At 44.5% G+C, this 20954-nt stretch overlaps 1 protein-coding gene across 1 annotated transcript; it reads left to right on the top strand.

Moving 5' to 3' along the window:
- Positions 1–1433: 1433 nt before the first annotated feature.
- Positions 1434–18737, top strand: LOC125380877. Its single transcript, XM_048396635.1, has 4 exons — positions 1434–1457; positions 1938–3312; positions 18081–18406; positions 18471–18737. The coding sequence occupies exons 1-4, from the start codon at positions 1434–1436 to the stop codon at positions 18735–18737; spliced, it is 1992 nt and encodes a 663-aa protein (XP_048252592.1).
- The last annotated feature ends 2217 nt before the right edge of the window (positions 18738–20954 follow it).

Below are 20954 nucleotides of genomic sequence, written 5' to 3' on the forward strand. Positions count from 1 at the left end.
CAGCTGTTAGCTACGAACGATTAGTGATGGCGACTCCAGGTAGAGGTGGTCCTAAAAGTGATGGTGGAGACTCCAGGTAGAGGTGGTCCTGAGAGATTGTGGAGACTCCAGGTAGAGGTGGTCCTGAGTGATGGAGACTCAGTGTAGAGGTGGTCCTGAGAGATGGTGGAGACTCCAGGTAGAGGTGGTCCTGAGTGATGGAGACTCAGTGTAGAGGTGGTCCTGAGTGATGGAGACTCAGTTTAGAGGTGGTCCTGAGAGATGGAGACTCAGTGTAGAGGTGGTCCTGAGAGATGGTGGAGACTCCAGGTAGAGGTGGTCCTGAGTGATGGAGACTCAGTGTAGAGGTGGTCCTGAGTGATGGTGGAGACTTCAGGTAGAGGTGGTCCTGAGTGATGGAGACTCAGTGTAGAGGTGGTCCTGAGAGATGGTGGAGACTTCAGGTAGAGGTGGTCCTGAGTGATGGAGACTCAGTGTAGAGGTGGTCCTGAGAGATGGTGGAGACTTCAGGTAGAGGTGGTCCTGAGAGATGGTGGAGACTCCAGGTAGAGGTGGTCCTGAGAGATGGTGGAGACTCAGTGTAGAGGTGGTCCTGAGTGATGAAGGAGGCTCCAGGTAGAGGTGGTCCTGAGTGATGGTGAAGACTCAGTGTAGAGGTGGTCCTGAGTGGTGGTGGAGACTCCAGGTAGAGGTGGTCCTGAGAGATGGTGGAGACTCCAGGTAGAGGTGGTCCTGAGTGATGGAGACTCAGGTAGAGGTGGTCCTGAGTGATGGTGGAGACTTCAGGTAGAGGTGGTCCTGAGTGATGGAGACTCAGTGTAGAGGTGGTCCTGAGAGATGGTGGAGACTCCAGGTAGAGGTGGTCCTGAGAGATGGTGGAGACTCCAGGTAGAGGCGGTCCTGAGAGATGGTGGAGACTCCAGGTAGAGGTGGTCCTGAGTGATGGTGGAGACTCCAGGTAGAGGTGGTCCTGAGAGATGGTGGAGACTCCAGGTAGAGGTGGTCCTGAGAGATGGTGGAGACTCCAGGTAGAGGCGGTCCTGAGTGATGGTGGAGACTTCAGGTAGAGGTGGTCCTGAGTGATGGTGGAGACTCCAGGTAGAGGTGGTCCTGAGAGATGGTGGAGACTCCAGGTAGAGGTGGTCCTGAGTGATGGTGAAGACTCCAATTAGAGGTAGTCCTGAGTGACGAAGGAGACTCGAGGTAGATGTCGTCCAGGGTAATGATGGAGAGCCAGGCATGAGGCATTGGGCCTTCAGTATCCCTACATCCCGATCTCGAGAGGTATGTGTTGTGATGTTCCCTGTGTGAGAGCCAGTGCACCCCGACCGCCAGGCGTACACACAGGGCACATCACACCTTATACCCCTCGAGATCGGGATGCAGGGATCCTGAAGGCATAAACATCGGTTCATTTGAGCTCAACGATACTTATGCGAGATAACAAGTTGCCGAAGGTGGGTAACGATTGATTTCTTAGCGGGGTAAATGAGCGGGCAACATGGAAAATTATTGCCCGCTCCTCTACCAATCAGAAGCTAGTATTTTAATGTAAGGTGTGATAAGAGATCTTCTCAGCCCTGGAATCCCAGGTATTGGGGGCCTACTCTGCCCTGGAATCCAAAGAGGCAGACAAGCACGGAGACGGGGGATCTACTCTGCCCTAGAATCCCAACAGGCAGACAAGCATGATGTACTGGGGATCTACTCTGCCCTGGAATCCCAACAGGAAGGCAAATATGAGATATCAGGTATTTATTCACTCTGCCCTTGAATCCCAACAGGAAGGCAAGTATGAAATACCAGGGATTTACTCTGCCCTTGAATCCCAACAGGAAGGCAAGTAGGAAATACCAGGGATTTACTCTGCCCTTGAATCCCAACAAGAAGGCAAGTATGAAATACCAGGGATTTACTCTGCCCTTGAATCCCAACAGGAAGGCAAGTATGAAATACCAGGGATTTACTCTGCCCTAGAATCCCAACAGGAAGGCAAGCTTGAGATACCAGGGATTTACTCTGCCCTTGAATCCCAACAGGAAGGCAAGTATGAGATATCAGGGATTTACTCTGCCCTAGAATCCCAACAGGAAGGCAAGTATGAAATACCAGGGATTTACTCTGCCCTTGAATCCCAACAGGAAGGCAAGTATGAGATACCAGGGATTTACTCTGCCCTGGAATCCCAACAGGAAGGCAAGTATGAAATACCAGGGATTTACTCTGCCCTAGAATCCCAACAGGAAGGCAAGTATGAGATACCAGGGATTTACTCTGCCCTAGAATCCCAACAGGAAGGCAAGTATGAGATACCAGGGATTTACTCTGCCCTTGAATCCCAACAGGAAGACAAGTATGAAATACCAGGGATTTACTGTGCCCTAGAATCCCAACAGGAAGGCAAGTATGAGATACCAGGGATTTACTCTGCCCTTGAATCCAAACAGGAAGGCAAGCTTGAGATACCAGGGATTTACTCTGCCCTAGAATCCCAACAGGAAGGCAAGTATGAAATACCAGGGATTTACTCTGCCCTAGAATCCCAACAGGAAGGCAAGTATGAGATACCAGGGATTTACTCTGCCCTAGAATCCCAACAGGAAGGCAAGCTTGAGATACCAGGGATTTACTCTGCCCTTGAATCCCAACAGGAAGGCAAGTATGAAATACCAGGGATTTACTCTGCCCTAGAATCCCAACAGGAAGGCAAGTATGAAATACCAGGGATTTACTCTGCCCTAGAATCCCAACAGGAAGGCAAGTATGAAATACCAGGGATTTACTCTGCCCTAGAATCCCAACAGGAAGGCAAGTATGAGATACCAGGGATTTACTCTGCCCTAGAATCCCAACAGGAAAGCAAGTATGAAATACCAGGGATTTACTCTGCCCTAGAATCCCAACAGGAAGGCAAGTATGAAATACCAGGGATTTACTCTGCCCTAGAATCCCAACAGGAAGGCAAGTATGAAATACCAGGGATTTACTCTGCCCTTGTATCCCAACAGGAAGGCAAGTATGAGATACCAGGGATTTACTCTGCCCTAGAATCCCAACAGGAAGGCAAGTATGAAATACCAGGGATTTACTCTGCCCTAGAATCCCAACAGGAAGGCAAGTACGAAATACCAGGGATTTACTCTGCCCTAGAATCCCAACAGGAAGGCAAGTATGAAATACCAGGGATTTACTCTGCCCTAGAATCCCAACAGGAAGGCAAGTATGAAATACCAGGGATTTACTGTGCCCTAGAACCCCAACAGGAAGACAAGCATGGAGTACGGGGATCTATTCAGCCCTGGAGTCCCAGAGGCAAGCATGAGATACTGAGGTTTTGGTTTTGTACTGAAATGTTTCAATGTTTGATGCTTCATGTTGCGCTATGTGTGAGTCACCGCGAGTGTGCCAGGTCTATCCCATCCCACGTGTGGTATACTGAATACTGTTCAGGTAGACGAGATTACAAGTCTGTTAGTGATATGTGATTACCTAGACCGCTTCGGGATTAAAAAGCTGTCAATCAATTATATACGTAATACGATGCAATGAATACTGCCGTCGGTATCGCCCTGGGTTATGAAACGTTTATGAAACTCCAAACACCCCAGACACACATCCCGATTACAATGCTGGTTTCATTATCTGGGTTGTTGAATGCAGATATGCCCCATTCACTCAGGGAAACAGCTTATTCCGTTATTCACATAACACGTCGGAACTACTCGGGTCAACTCGGCTTATTCCGTTATACACGGAAATGGACGTCGAGCTGCACACATTTTCATCGTTAAAGACGCACTTATACCACTGTGAAACTGTTTCACAGAAGTACCGTATGAAGTGATAATAATGACTGATGAATAGCAGTTCTTTGTGTAGAGGTGAGTGGTGGCCTGTAAATATTGAATTGAGACCAGGAAAAACAGAGACGATCCACGCCATTGGGGTGTAATGGCACACATTGACCCAAGACACCAAGCATCCTCTTTTGTCAGCTGTTAAAACAAGAAGGGGTGCTCGGGGATTTTTGGTAGCCGTTATCCCCACGGGAACCTGTTTGGAAGGGGAGAGGTGAGGTGAAATGGGGTTTAACGTCGCGTCCAAGATTATTGCACTTATATAGCGACGTGAGGCACTTGTGTGTGTGTGTGTGTGTGAGTGTGTGTGTGTGTGTGTGTGTGTGTGTGTGTGTGTGTGTGTGTGTGTGTGTGTGTGTGTGTGTGTGTGTGTGTGTGTGTGTGTGTGTGTGTGAGTGAGTGAGTGTGTGTGTGTGTGTGTGAGTGTGTGTGTGTGTGTGTGTGTGTGTGTGTCTGCTTGTACTAGTCCGGACTGATGCCGATTTATAGTGCCAGCACACTGAGATACTATGCCGCAGTTTAACATGAATACCCCACTCAGACACAGTAGACTGAGCCGGCCAGTCCTTGTTTCAGCCCCTTAATGCCGAGCGCCAGACAGGGTAACAATAAGTACCATCTTTTAACCGTCTTTTGGTGTGACACGGCCGGGGATCGAACAACCGGCCTTCCGCTCTCCGGGCGGACGCTCTACCACTAGACCACGGAGGCGGTCGGGTAATGATTGGCCTCTCTGGTGACACCAGCACAAGTCCCGTGAGGATTCGGGATTCGAACTCACAATCCGCGGATCCTGGCACAGAGGTGGAGGGAGGTGATAGGGGCACCTCCGGGTTCACTCGCACACAAAGGTGGACGTTTTCTAAAATATATGTTTGTTAAAGCCCTGATAATCAAGCACCGATCAAAGGACCGCGAATACCATACATGTTGGTTAAATATACGAAGATTTTCTCATATTCAAGAGATTTTAGATTGGTTCTATACATAAACGAACATACCGACGCCCATGAATGCATCACGTGTGACGTCAGAGATCCATGACTCTAGATGCACCATTTGTCTTGTGCAGGATTAGCGTGTAAAGTTTGGAAATCCCGTGCAGCATATCGTGATAAGAATAAAGTCACTCTGTGGTAGTGAGTGAGTGAGTGAGTTGGGTTTAACGCCGCTTTTAACAGTATTCCAATCATATCACGGCGCGTTAGCTTAATGTGGGAGGAAAGCCCGAAGTGATGCAGGTCTCAGAGGTTTACCACTTCGGCACGGGTATGGTGCTGACAAACCTAGAAACATAATCGGGGCGAACCGGGATTCGAACCCACAATCATGTGTTTCTGGCGTGCCCAAGGGACGCAACTCTGCACAGCGAATGGCGGCACCTAAGACGACTGGGACATCCGTGCCCACAACTTTGTGGTAACACTTGATTGATTGTTAGTTTTGTCATTAATTGGTACACACTGGAAACATCTCTTCTTAACGTACATACTTCTCTATATGCCTCCATGGTTCGCATTTCTTTTGGCGGTGAGTATGTCACGTGAGTGACAATAATTCCAACATGGCTTCCGATCAGCGCCTACCGAGATATCGATGTATCTGATTGAGGCCAGCTGAATGCTCAAATGTTTGTTTGAAATATATATTGAAAATAGTTCAGTCATTTCAAGTGACCAGAAGCAATTGTTAAGCTCTCCACTCAGTTGGCTTATAAAATTCTATGGTATATTCACGTGATTATGTGATCCTTTATATTCAGTGAACACTTGTTAACTCGAAGTCCTATACATTCAGTAAACACTCGTTAACCCGAAGTCCTTTGCATTCAGGGAACACTCGTTAACCCGAAGTCCTGTACATTCAGTGAACACCCGTTAACCCGAAGTCCTTTGCATTCAGGGAACACTCGTTAACCCGAAGTCCTTTGCATTCAGGGAACACTCGTTAACCCGAAGTCCTGTACATTCAGTGAACACTCGTTAACCCGAAGTCCTTTGCATTCAGGGAACACTCGTTAACCCGAAGTCCAGTACATTCAGTGAACACTCGTTAATTCGAAGTCCTGTGCATTCAGGGAACACTCGATCCTTAACCCGAAGTCATATACAATCAGTCAAAATTCGTTAACCTGAAGTCCTGTGCATTCAGTGAACACTCGTTAACTCGATGTCCTGTACATTCAGTGAACAATCGTCAATTCGAAGTTCTGTGCATTCAGTGAACACTCGTTAACTCGAAGTTCTGTGCATTCAGTGAACACTCGTTAACTCGAAATCCTGTGAATTCAGTGAACACTCGTTAACTCGATGTCCTGTACATTCAGTGAACAATCGTTGACTCGAAGTCCTGTACATTCAGTGAACACTCGTTTACCCGAAGTCCTGTACATTCAGTGAACACTCGTTAACCCGAAGTCCTGTACATTCAGTGAACGTAAGTTAACCCGAAGTCCTGTACATTTAGTAAACACTCGTTAACCCGAAGTCCTGTACATTCAGTGAACACTCGTTAACCCGAAGTCCTTTGCATTCAGGGAACACTCGTTAACCCGAAGTCCAGTACATTCAGTGAACACTCGTTAACTCGAAGTCCTGTGCATTCAGGGAACACTCGATCCTTAACCCGAAGTCATATACAATCAGTCAAAATTCGTTAACCTGAAGTCCTGTGCATTCAGTGAACACTCGTTAACTCGATGTCCTGTACATTCAGTGAACAATCGTCAATTCGAAGTTCTGTGCATTCAGTGAACACTCGTTAACTCGAAGTTCTGTGCATTCAGTGAACACTCGTTAACTCGAAATCCTGTGAATTCAGTGAACACTCGTTAACTCGATGTCCTGTACATTCAGTGAACAATCGTTGACTCGAAGTCCTGTACATTCAGTGAACACTCGTTTACCTGAAGTCCTGTACATTCAGTGAACATAAGTTAACTCGAAATCCTGTGAATTCAGTGAACGTAAGTTAACCCGAAGTCCTGTACATTCAGTGAACACCCGTTAACCCGAAGTCCTGTACATTCAGTAAACACTCGTTAACCCGAAGTCCTGTACATTCAGTGAACATAAGTTAACCCGAAGTCCTGTACATTTAGTAAACACTCGTTAACCCGAAGTCCTGTACATTCAGTGAACACTCGCTAACCCGAAGTCCTGTACATTCAGTAAACACTCGTTAACCCGAAGTCCTATACATTCAGTTAACACTCGTTAACTCAAGGTCCTGTGCATTCAGGGAACACTCGTTAACTCGAAGTCCTGTACATTCAGTGAACACTCGTTTACCCGAAGTCCTGTACATTCAGTGAACACCCGTTAACCCGAAGTCCTGTACATTCAGTAAACACTCGTTAACCCGATGTCCTATACATACAGTGAACACTCGTTAACTTCATGTCCTGTGCATTCAGATAACACTCGTTAACCCGAAGTCCTGTACATTCAGTGAACACTCGTTAACTCAAGGTCCTGTGCATTCAGATAACACTCGTTATTCCGAAGTCCTGTACATCAGTGAACACTCGTTAACCCGAAGTCCTGTACATTCAGCGAACACTCGTTAACCCGAAGTCCTGAATATTTAGTGAACCGCGACAGTTTATTCATTAAAAGATGTTATATTCTTCTGTTAAAAAACTAAACCGTCATACTATCAGATAAATCATGTCGACATTATACACGGCATGTACAGCCTGTTATTGACAGAAATCCAAACATTTCTTCACAATCTGCTGTCGTTTAGAAACTCACTAATACACCTGCCACTCGGCTTATGCCACACTATTAACAAAATCAATACTGGCGGACATTCGGAGAATTTGTTTTATTCGATGGCAATATGAGATAGAAACGTATTCAGGTGCCACCTGTCAAAACACGAGCTGAAAATATCAGCATGCATCACAGCATAGCAGAAGTACATATCAATGTTTGTATTGTGTTTATTGACGTGACACCGACACTATCTTAGTGGGTGAACAAACAGCGCGTCAACAGGAGACAGCTCTTCCATTGTAGTGTAAGTGATGGGTTTGGTAATAACTACTTGAATATGAACTCCTAAGCTTAAATTCGCTAATGACTTGGTGTTCTGTGTTATATGAACACGACCTAACCGTGTTCTGCGTTATATGAACATGCCCTGAAAGTGTTCTGTGTTAAATGAACCTGAAGGTGTTCTGTGTTATATGAACATGACCTAACCGTGTTCTGCGTTATATGAACACGACCTGCAGGTGTTCTGCGTTATATGAACATGCCCTGAAGGTGTTCTGCGTTATATGAACATGCCCTGAAGGTGTTCTGTGTTAAATGAACCTGAAGGTGTTCTGTGTTATATGAACATGACCTTAAGGTGTTCTGTGTTATATGAACATGACCTGACGATGTTCTGTGTTATATGAACATGCCCTGAAGGTGTTCTGTGTTATATGAACAGGCCCTGACGGTGTTCTGTGTTATATGAACACGACCTGACGGTGTTGTGTGTTATATGAACATGACCTGAAGGTGTTCTGTGTTAAATGAACCTGAAGGTGTTCTGTGTTATATGAACATGACCTTAAGGTGTTCTGTGTTATGTGAACATGACCTGACGATGTTCTGTGTTCTATGAACATGCCCTGAAGGTGTTCTGCGTTATATGAACATGCCCTGAAGGTGTTCTATGTTATATGAACCTGAAGGTGTTCTGTGTTATATGAACATGACCTGAAGGTGTTCTGTGTTATATGAACATGCCCTGAAGGTTTTCTGCGTTAAATGAACCTGAAGGTGTTCTGTGTTATATGAACCTGACCTAACCGTGCTCTGCGTTATATGAACATGCCCTGAAAGTGTTCTGTGTTAAATGAACCTGAAGGTGTTTTGTGTTATATGAACATGACCTGACGATGTTCTGTGTTATATGAACATGCCCTGAAGGTGTTCTGCGTTATATGAACATGCCCTGAAGGTGTTCTGCGTTATATGAACATGCCCTGAAGGTGTTCTATGTTATATGAACCTGAAGGTGTTCTGTGTTATATGAACATGACCTGAAGGTGTTCTGTGTTATATGAACATGACCTGAAGGTTTTCTGCGTTATATGAACATGCCCTGAAGTTGTTCTGTGTTAAATGAACCTGAAGGTGTTCTGTGTTATATGAACATGACCTAACCGTGTTCTGTGTTATATGAACACGACATGCAGGTGTTCTGCGTTATATGAACATGCCCTGAAGGTGTTCTGCGTTATATGAACATGCCCTGAAGGTGTTCTGTGTTAAATGAACCTGAAGGTGTTCTGTGTTATATGAACATGACCTTTAGGTGTTCTGTGTTATATGAACATGACCTGACGATGTTCTGTGTTATATGAACATGCCCTGAATGTGTTCTGTGTTATATGAACAGGCCCTGACGGTGTTCTGTGTTATATGAACATGACCTGAAGGTGTTCTGTGTTAAATGAACCTGAAGGTGTTCTGTGTTATATGAACATGACCTTAAGGTGTTCTGTTATATGAACATGCCCTGAAGGTGTTTTGTGTGACATGAACACGACCTGAAGGTGTTCTGTGTTATATGAACATGTCCCGAAGGTGTTCTGTGTTATATGAACCTGGAGGTGTTCTGTGTTATATGAACATGACCTGAAGGTTCTGTGTTAAATTAACATGACCTGGAGGTGTTCTCTGTTATATGAACATGACCTGAAGGTGTTCTGTGTTATATGAACCCGAAGGTGTTCTGTGCCTTATATGAACATGACCTGTAGGTGTTCTGTGTTATATGAACCCGAAAGTGTTCTGTGTTATATGAACATGCCCTGAAGGTGTTCTGTGTTATATGAACATGCCCTGAAGGTGTTCTGTGTCATATTAACATGAACTGAAGGTGTTCTGTGTTATATGAACATGACCTTAAGGTGTTCTATGTTATATGAACAGGACCTGAAGGTGTTCTGTGTTATATGAACACTACCTGACGGTGTTCTGTGTTATATGAACATGCCCTGACGGTGTTCAGTGTTATATGAACATGACCTGAAGGTGTTCTGTGTTATGTGAACATGACCTGACGGTGTTCTGTGTTAAATGAACATGACCTGACAGGGTCCTGTGTTATATGAACATGACTTGAAGGTGTTCTGTGTTGAATGAACATGACCTGAAGGTGTTCTGTGTTATGTGAATATGACCTGACGAGGTTCTGAGTTATATGAACATGCCCTGAAGGTGTCCTGTGTTAAATGAACAAGACCTGACGGTGTTCTATGTTATATGAACCTGAAGGTGTTCTGTGTTATGTGAAGATGACCTGACGGGGTTCTGGGTTATATGAACATGACCTGACGATGTTCTGTGTTATATGAACATGACCTGACGGTGTTCTGTTATATGAACATGCCCTGAAGGTATTCTGTGTTATATGAACATGACCTGAAGGTGTTCTGGGTTAAATGAACATGACCTGAAAGTGTTCTGTGTTATATGAACATGACCTGGCGGTGTTCTGTGTTATATGAACATGCCCTGAAGGTGTTCAGTGTTATATGAACATGACCTGACGGTGTTCTGTGTTATATGAACACGACCTGAAGGTGTTCTGTGATATATGAACATGCCCTGAAGGTGTTCAGTGTTATATGAACATGAGCTGAAGGTGTTCTGTGTTATATGAAGATGACCTGACGGTGTTCTGTGATATATGAAAATGACCTGTAGGTGTTCTGGGTTAAATGAACATTACCCGAAGGTGTTCTGTAATATGAACATGACCTGACGGTGTTCTGTGTTATATGAACATGACCTGAAGGTATTCTGTGATATATGAACATGACCTGAAGGTGTTCTGTGTTATATGAACATGACCTGAAGGTGTTCAGTGTTATATGAACATGACCTGGAGGTGTTCTGTGATATATGAACATGCCCTAAAGGTGTTCAGTGTTATATGAACATGACCTGGCGGTGTTCTGTGTTAAATGAACATGACCTGACGGTGTTCTGTGTCATATGGACATGACCTGAAGGTGTTCTGTTATATGAACATGCCCTGAAGGTGTTTTGTGTGACATGAACATGACCTGAAGGTGTTTGTATCAAACGAACACATCTTCCCGGGACAAGGGAGTTAACTGACTATAAAAGTAGATGCAAAGCCAGGGCACAATGAGTTCCTTGATCGCAACATGCAAACTGGACTTTTATAGTCAGTTAACGCCCTTGCCTCGGGAAGATGTATGAACATGATCTTAATTTATTTTTTTAATTATATGTACCTGAGCGAAGGTGTTACGTATTGTATGAATGACCGAACCCTGGCCAGTATGTGACAGCATCGTCTACAACGCCGCCGGACTGCTAGCACGCCATGTAACCACCTAACTTTCATTTGTCGACGCCCACGACAAGCACGGGGTATTGGCGATCCAGTCTGTCCCATATCCCCTAGGGGTTAAAGACCCCGACCCAAGAGAGAAAACATCATTTTAGAATGGTTTGGCAAGTCTAGAAATTAAGCATTGTTCCGGGCGCCATTTGGATTTTATGTTTTTCTTCATTTTGTAGATATGTATTTTAAAAAAGGACATTATTTCTGGGACTAGTATGTTATCATAATGTCTTATCTAATTACCCTGCGCCAGATGACGGCCACGCCCCCCACCCCTCCCCCTTTGCTCTACAGCGTCGCCCAGAACATACTGCACGAGGGTGGGGTCGTGTGCCGTACATGCACTATATGCGAGTATATATACCTGTATACCGTCACTTGCCAATATCACAGACAAATACTCCTCCGAAACCCGTCTTTGTATTTCTCCACACGAACATATCGCTGGGCCCCGTGCCCTTGACGTCAACGGATAAACATCCACACAAGCTCTAGTTTATTTTGGCACAACTTGTGTGATTTCCAGAACCATTTCATATCGATAAACCGTATGTGTTACGTCAGAGACCGCTGTCTGTGTGCTGATCCCTCCGTTCGCCGAGTCAGTCGATCGTATTGCTCAGAGCTGCTTGCGTAGTACCTTCATACGAGCTTTGAGGAGAGAATATCTGGGGATGTAAATGAACGTTTTGAATTCCGGACCGTGTGAATCATTATTAAGTCTGAAGAGCAGTTTGATATCCAGAACAGCCTGTGTCGCAAATATAAAGTCTTCCTGCTTGTAAGAGGCGATTAACGGGATCGGGTGGTCAGACTCGCTGACTTGGTTGATACATGTTATCGTATCCCAATTGCGTGGATTGATGCTCATGGTGTCAATCACTGGATTATCTGGTCCAGATTCGATTATTTACAGACCGCCGTCATATAGCTGGAATATTGCTGAGTGCGGCGTTAACATCAAACAAACAAATAATCAAACCACCACATCTACCTCCATATATACCTATCTATATTTTTTTCTTCTCATACCACCCCGTCTACCTCGATATATACCCGTATATGTCTTTATCTTCTCATACCACCCCGTCTACCTCGATATATACCCATCTATGTCTTTATATTCTCATACCACCCCGTCTACCTCGATATATACCCATCTATGTCTTTATCTTCTCATACCACCCCGTCTACCTCGATATATACCCGTATATGTCTTTATCTTCTTATACCACCCCGTCTACCTCGATATATACCCATCTATGTCTTTATATTCTCATACCACCCCGTCTACCTCGATATATACCCATCTATGTCTTTAGCTTCTCATACCACTCCGTCTACCTCGATATATACCCATCTATGTCTTTATCGTCACATACCACCCCGTCTACCTCGATATATACCCATATATATCTTTATCGTCACATACCACCCCGTCTATACCTCGATATATACACATATATATCTCTATCTTCTCATACAACCCCGTCTACCTCGATATATACCCATCTAAATCTTTATATCTCATACCACCCCGTCTACCTCGATATATACCCATCTATATCTTTATATCTCATACCACCCCGTCTATACCTCGATATATACCCATCTATATCTCTATCTTCTCATACCACCCCGTCTACCTCGATATATACCCATATATATCTTTATCGTCACATACCACCCCGTGTACCTCCATATTAAACGAGAGACCACCCGGCTCTGTATTTTACGATGCCGAGTATATCGGTTATAAGTGGATGTGATTACAAATTAGTTAACCCACATGTCGAAGTTCTGGGTGAGAAATGAAACTGTTCACAAACTATAACCTACTTCTGTCACCTCCCTTCACGCTGACGTCATTATCACCGCTGCACTACAAGCGATGCCTCATTACCTTTAGTAAAAGCACAGACACGCCGTGACATCAAACAGTTTCAACACTACTCCTCTCCCCCTCCCTTTGACGTCAGATCCAGGTTTCCTGCAGACCATTTTCCGTTACATGTGAGACTTGGAGTCGTTGTAACATTCCACCAAACCAAGGATTATCTGAAGCGCTTTTGATGAGATCTCGCCATGTGCCAAACATATCTCGCGATATTTGCGTGAAAGCTCAACCGGTTTGTACTGGGTAGCATATGCGACACATGGTACTTTGGCGCAACAGGTACTTGGCATGTGGCTTTTAGAAATAACTGCAGGAAACCCCGTTGTTTTGACATATGATAGTCCAATGTTCTCGGGAGATAGCGCCAACTGATTCAATGTCAAAGAGATCGCACCCTGACATTCGCTCGCACACACAGGCTCCGGCGCAGTGATGACTTCGCATTTCGCCATTGCCACAAGCTAATTTGCATATCACGTGACTTTCCTCTTTCGTAAACAAACGCTGCTCATCGGATATCAGAGCAGTTAGGTTTAATAAAAAGCCTTTCAGTGCGTTTTTCATGTTTTGCATACTTTTATAGACATGCATCTACAACTGCTGCAGTGAGGACTTTATATGGCACCATACCTTTTTTTATAAATTATAGGGGGCGGTCGGGTAGCCTTGTGGTTAAAGCGTTCGCTCGTCACGCCGAAGACCCGGGTTCAATTCCCGACATGGGTACAATGTGTGAAGCCCATTTCTGGTGTCCCCCGCTGTGATATTGCTGAAATATTGCTAAAAGCGGCGTTAAACCATACTCACTCACTCACTCTAAATTAAAGTAACCGTACCATTACCTCTCCCGTAGGGCGTCGATGACAGCACGTGTCGTACAACCAATGTGCTAAATACACAAATGGAAAAAAAAGTTTCACATTTCAAGAATTTTTCAATGAAACTTAATCATTCCTGACATATGTTTGTCAGCGTGTAGACTTTTCATTAATAAAATAATGGAACACATGTTATTTGTTGAATGGACCGTGAATCACGCTGGCCTGTGGCAGAGGGTGACCGCATGGAACTCTGGGTATATACGCTGTTCCACGTTGTGGCGGAACGATGACGTCAGGGATCCTACTCGGAGCGTTCTCGTTTCTGTGCAGCGGTTGAACCTTCTCCCACCCACTTCCGGGTTGTGGAGCACTCGACTTAAATACATTTCCCTTTATTAATTTGAAGCAGCTGATCATAAGTCTCCACATCGCTGCAGGGTCAGTTTACTTCTTAAATCATGTCCCTTAGTCGCAGTTTCAATATTGAAAAGATGAAATAAAAAAATATGTTAAATTCAGTTATCATTCAGACTCGTATATTGTAATGAAATGTACATATTGAAAGCCCCTGACATTAATGAGAGCATCAGTTCGTCCCAAAGATGGAGCTGATTGTCAGAGTGTCTACATCAAGCAATATCCACTTTTGACAGGGTTAAATAACCTACTTACTTCCCAAGCCAAAAACCCAACAAAAAAACAAACAATTGCCAATATTCTTTTCTATCATGTAACACTAGATTCATCGCGGTGTGTTTTTTAATATCTAGTCGATCTTTTTCTTCTAAATATTGATTTTGCTGTTTCGTTTGCTGTTCGCTTTGATAGGTTAATTAGCAAGGATTATATTACAGACTGCGTCCGTCAATTAGATAAAATAACTCGAGATTGTTGTGCTAAGTATTGAATTTTATATAAACATCGTCTGTGCCCAATCATAAACGTATAACCTATTAATCCGCTCTAAATATATGCTCGTAAAAGGTTTTCTTCCCATAAAATAACGTGGGTAATAGATTAAAAAGACACCGTTCGTGTCGTATTGAATCCACAAGTCTATAAAAAACACAAAATCCGATACGGCCGAGATTTTATGAATTGTATTAACTTGAGTTTGTGTATTTTTGATATTACAAGACACTCGGGGAGATGTGTAAATTCGTCAAACAACTCAAACAAGTAAGATGCAACACCTTCCTATAACACTTACTGCTCTGGGAGTATGATAGGGGGAAGCACTACCTTCGGATCGTGGATCGATGCTCATGATGTCAATCACTGGATTGTCTGGTCCAGACTCGATTATTTACAGACCGTCGTCATATAGCTGGAATATTGCTGAGTGCGGCGTTAAACAACAACTAAACAGACAAACTACCCCTTAGTTGTCCATTGTTGCAATTCATACTTTCTTTAGAGTTTTAGGAGGGCCAAAAGTTGAGATGCACTAGAACACAACAATCTCTGGAATTGACTTCGTGATAGTTGTCTTCCAAGGATGATATCACACGGACTTCTTCAGTTTAACCTACTACAGTGACCTAGGGAATATTTTCCGTAATGAATTTCTTAAAATCGATTCTTTTATCATTTCAGATCAGACGATATACAGTATTGTCCTGTTGTGGCCAACAGGAGAGTTTATCTCCAACTGTATTTACAATTAATAAAGCGACAAAACCCCTTCCATATCCAATAGAAATCTGAACCAAAAGCAGAGTCGATTTATGATTCCGACTATATCATGAGCATGTGTTTATGAATCACTATCAAATAGTAATGATACCAGGTGTGCGCGAAAATGTGAGTGCATCCTGCCCCACCGGTGGCACTCGTCACAAACACATGCAAAGACAAGTCAAATCTTCACCTTAAAAAGCACGGGAAGTTATGGTACAAGTCAAAATAGGGAATTGCATTGGACATCATTTTAGTCACTAAATGCCCACCACATGTTACCATAAAACCTTTGGAAAGCTTCACTGAGGTCTTGAATGTTGTAACCTTGATCAAACAACTTCGGAGCAAGAGTTGAAAGACAGACCACAGTGTGTGACTGACACTTGTCTGGTGCAGAAAATCAATCATGCTGGATCAAGCAGTGGCAAACTATTTCCCATTTTTAACAGGAACATTTGCGCTGCCTTCGTAAAGTTGACTATATAGGACTTAATCAACAATACGGGGGATCAAATAGACCCCCACAACATGCCCTGGAGGCCATGTGTTGTTTTGAAATATTTTTTTTCTAACTGACGAAACTAGAGCATGTCGAGTTATGTAGAGGCCTGGGACGCCCGGATCAGTGACACCAACTTGTGAATGGAAGAAAACCTTCGTCTTAGGTTTTTCAAAACTTCGTCACGACGTCGCCTAAACAGGACGAGAGAGAATCTGCTTGCCCGCTGCCATCCAAAACAAGCTTTATTTTCAGAAAATCAACAACATGACCTTCGAAATAACAAAATATTGACCCAACCTGTGTCGTCGTGTCGTCGTGTCACAGGATGACGATGGGGGTCGGGGTGACACGGACGCAGCTACAACCGCGGTGGAATCACGTTGACATGTTCGTCTGCCTGCATATCGACCGCCAAGGGTTGGTGCAAGAAACTCGGCAAACCTCTTGACGATTTGTTTGAGAAAAAAAGTGCGACAAACTCACGGATTCCCCCTAAATTTATTTTGTCGTCCATGGTGATAAATACGCCCCCCCCCCCCCCCCCACCCCCCCCCAGGGTCCGTGACTCGATGGTGTCCTGTGACATCTGGCATAGGGCTGACTTCTAGCAATTCATCCGCCGGCGTTGAAATACAAACAGGAAGAGGAAATTAGTTTGGGACTATTTTTTTAAAAGATCTGCTGCGGATATCTTCGTAACATCCTTCGTGGTTTGATTATTAGGTCTTTTTTAATAGTTTTTTGAAAAAGTAACTAATATGTCAATCAGGATATTGCGTGAAATTCTTTTCAATTTTGACATGATATTTTCATTTTTTTGGTATCTTAGAATTTTCTTTTGATTAACTGTGGCTGTCAATAAATATGAGTTTAATATTGTGTTCGGCTGGGAATCAATAATAGCCCAATCTTTGAAGCCGCAGAAATCACATTCTGTAATATCAAGGATAATGTCGAGTGAAAAAAGAAACGTCGGTACATGTAGTTGAAGGAAATAATGATGTCTTGTTTTTGCTTGTTGATCAACGTCTCACTCAGCAATATTCCAGCTATATGACGGCGGTTTGTAAATAATCGAATCTGGAACAGACAATCCAGTGATTGATACCATGAGCATCGTTTTCGCAATTGGGATACGATGACATGCAACAACCAGGTCAGCGAACCTGACCACCCGATCCCGTTAGTCGCCTCTTACGACGAGCCAAAGTCGCAAATGATGACATGAGGTGAGGTGAAATGGGGTTTAACGTCGCGTCCAAGATTATTGCACTTATATAGCGACGTGCATGGACGTGTATGTGTGTATGTGTGTGTGTGGCTGCTTGTGCTGGTCCGGACTGATGCCGATTTATAGTGCTAACACACTGATATACCATGACGCAGTTTAATATGAATACCCCGCTCAGACACAGTATACTGACTCCGAGCCGATCAGTCCTTGTTTTAGCCCCTTAATGCCGAGCGCCAGACAGGGTAACAACAAGTACCATCCTTTAACGTCTTTTGGTATGACGCGGCCTGGGATCGAACCCCGGACCTTCTGCTCTCCGGGCGGACGCTCTACCACTAGACCACCAACACCATGTTGACCTGTAGATGATCTGCAGGCATGCTTGCCGGGTGATTGATACAAAGAGAGCAAGTATCAGTTGTACACGTGACAGTCACTTTTAGAGCTGAGGGTCAACATCCGGTCACATGTAGAGCTGAGGGTCAACATCCGGTCATGAGCGCTGAGGGTCAACATCCGGTCACATGTAAAGCTGAGGGTCAACATCCGGTCACATGTAGAGCTGAGGGTCAACATCCGGTCACATGTAGAGCTGAGGGTCAACATCCGGTCATGAGCGCTGAGGGTAAAAAATCCGGTCACATGTAGAGCTGAGGGTCAACATCCGGTCATGAGCGCTGAGGGTAAAAAATCCGGTCACATGTAGAGCTGAGGGTCAACATCCGGCCACATGAAGAGCTGAGGGTCAACATCCGGCCACATGAAGAGCTGAGGGTCAACATCCGGCCACATGTAGAGCTGGGGGTCAACATCCGGTCACATGAAGAGCTGAGGGTCAACATCCGGCCACATGAAGAGCTGAGGGTCAACATCCGGCCACATGAAGAGCTGAGGGTCAACATCCGGCCACATGAAGAGCTGAGGGTCAACATCCGGCCACATGAAGAGCTGAGGGTCAACATCCGGCCACATGAAGAGCTGAGGGTCAACATCCGGCCACATGAAGAGCTGAGGGTCAACATCCGGCCACATGTAGAGCTGGGGGTCAACATCCGGTCATGAGCGCTGAGGGTAAAAAATCCGGTCACATGTAGAGCTGAGGGTCAACATCCGGCCACATGAAGAGCTGAGGGTCAACATCCGGCCACATGAAGAGCTGAGGGTCAACATCCGGCCACATGTAGAGCTGGGGGTCAACATCCGGTCACATGAAGAGCTGAGGGTCAACGTCCGGTCATATAAAGAGCTAAGGGTAAACATCCGGTCAAGAGAAGAGCTGAGGGTCAATATCCGGTCATATAAAGAGCTGAGGGTCAACATCCGGTCACATGTAGAGCTGAGGTTAACATCCGGTCACATGTAGAGCTGAGGTTTATATCCGGTCACATGTTAAGCTGAGGGTCAACATCCGGTCACATGTAGAGCTGAGGTTAACATCAGGTCACATGTAGAGCTGAGCGTCAACATCCGGTCACATGAAGAGCTGAGGGTTCACATCCGGTCACATGTAGAGCTGAGGGTCAACATCCGGTCTATAAAGAGCTGAGGGTCAACATCCGGTAAAGCTGTAAAAGCTCGAAATGAAATTGATCTTAGACGAAAGAGTCCAACGAGCACTGGTATGGTGCTTACAAACCTAGATTCAGAGATTCGAACCCACGATCACATTCTGGTATGTACAAACTCTTCCCAGTGTATTGCAGCCCCTACAACGACTGGACAATCCACGACCTGTAAGGAGCTCTTATATATTAGGAAGTTGGCATGGTGATATAAATATTGTTTATGTCATGTATGTGACTAACGTTTTCACGGTTTGATTAATGTTCACCTACTATTACAACCGTCAAAGTTGCCATGGAGCCTTCGCTGCTTGTGTGGGATCGGGTGAGTAAATTAGGTTTCCATCCATTTGCGGAATACGTTCGGTTCGGGAAAAGTCAAATCAGTGTTCTATAACGAGGAATCGGTCCACGCTGTCGGGGTACAATGACACACAATCACCCAGGCTACATTCCCAGATAGCACACACCAGAAGCCATTTTGGACAACCAATCTACATTAACAGTTGGTTGTTTGAAGCTTACTTACATTTTTATTGCTGCACCCGTGAAGGTCCGGGGTAGAATATGTCTTCAGCAACCCATGCATGCCGTAAAAGGCAACTATGCTTGTCGTAAGAGGTGCCTTACAGGTCAGGCTCGCTAAATTGGTTGATGCATGTCATCATATCCCAATTGCATGGATCGTTGCTCATGCTGCCAATCACTGGCTTGTCTGGTCCAGACTCGGTCATTTCAAGACCGCCATCATATGGCTGTAATATTGCTGAGTGCGGCGTTAAACAACAAACAAACAAATATAATTGATGTTGATACAGATCGCTGATTTAAATAATTATCTTATGAGTATGGTTTTGACCTCTTTTACCAAAGGTTCATCCAAACACGGCGGTGGATGGTTGCATACATTGTACCCACGTGGAGAATCAAAACCCGGACCTTTTTCGTGACGAGCGAACCCTTTAACCACAAGACCACCCCACCGCCCCCTACAATCTAATGAATCCCAGTAACCTAAGCTTACCGTAAGGGGCGATGGATAGATCGATTTTTTAGGTTCGATCACTCGCTTGATTCCGTGCAATCGGACCCCGACGGCGTGAGATGGTGTTCTTGATATCAGTCACTGGTATAACTCGTTAAGTTACAGGTCACAGGTCACTTAGCTATAATTGCAATAATGCTGACTGTGAAGTAAACTAACAAACAACCAAACAAAATACAAATAATCTAAAGAAATGAATTCATTTTAAATGTCCTTGCTTTGCCTATACCAACCGTCCAAATGAGATTACCAAGGCTAAATAACAAGCGATGTCTCACGATCAGAGATATAATTGGATTAACTAACCTAGATTCCAGGAGATTAGATTACACGTGATTCCTATGTGGTTGGTTCGGCCCTTTTAACAATTAGTGGTGTACTGTTATAGAAAGTCGTTTAATTACGGATGAGACAATGGCCCGACTGGCTGGCGATGGTGGGGAGAGTATTGACTGCCCACTGTAATTACATTGCTACAATTTCTGGACAGGCTGACACTCGCTCGCTGCTGCCCGGGGCGGCATCTGCTGGGTCAGTGTACCAGGGGTCAGGGGTCACTCACTGTGACCTGTGGAGAATCTGTGCCAGCAAATGATACCGTGTGCCCTTTAGTCTGTCTCACAGTCGCTGATCCATATTATTTTCCCTTCCGAAAGGCAGTTAATGTATTGATTACACTTTGTTATTTAGAAAGTGGTCAAAAGTCCCATCCGGGATTCGAACCCACAATGGCAGAGTAAGGCAGTACATAAATCGCCAGTAGATAAAGTCAGCGATGACTAGAATCTCGTTACTCAGAAAGAGTTATCCCAAACATAACATTTATTACTTTACTGTATTTTTATAGATATAAATGAAGCAAGTCTAAATTTTTCAGGTTCAGGTTCTGAATCCCCCATCTCACTGTGACTCTTATTTACTCTAAAAGCAGGCGCAGCTCTATGGAATGCACTGCCCATTGATGTCAGTGGAT

The sequence above is a fragment of the Haliotis rufescens genome, unplaced genomic scaffold (assembly GCF_023055435.1).
Source record: "Haliotis rufescens isolate VD_foot unplaced genomic scaffold, xgHalRufe1.0.p SCAF_16, whole genome shotgun sequence".
Taxonomy (NCBI): Eukaryota; Metazoa; Mollusca; class Gastropoda; order Lepetellida; family Haliotidae; genus Haliotis; species Haliotis rufescens.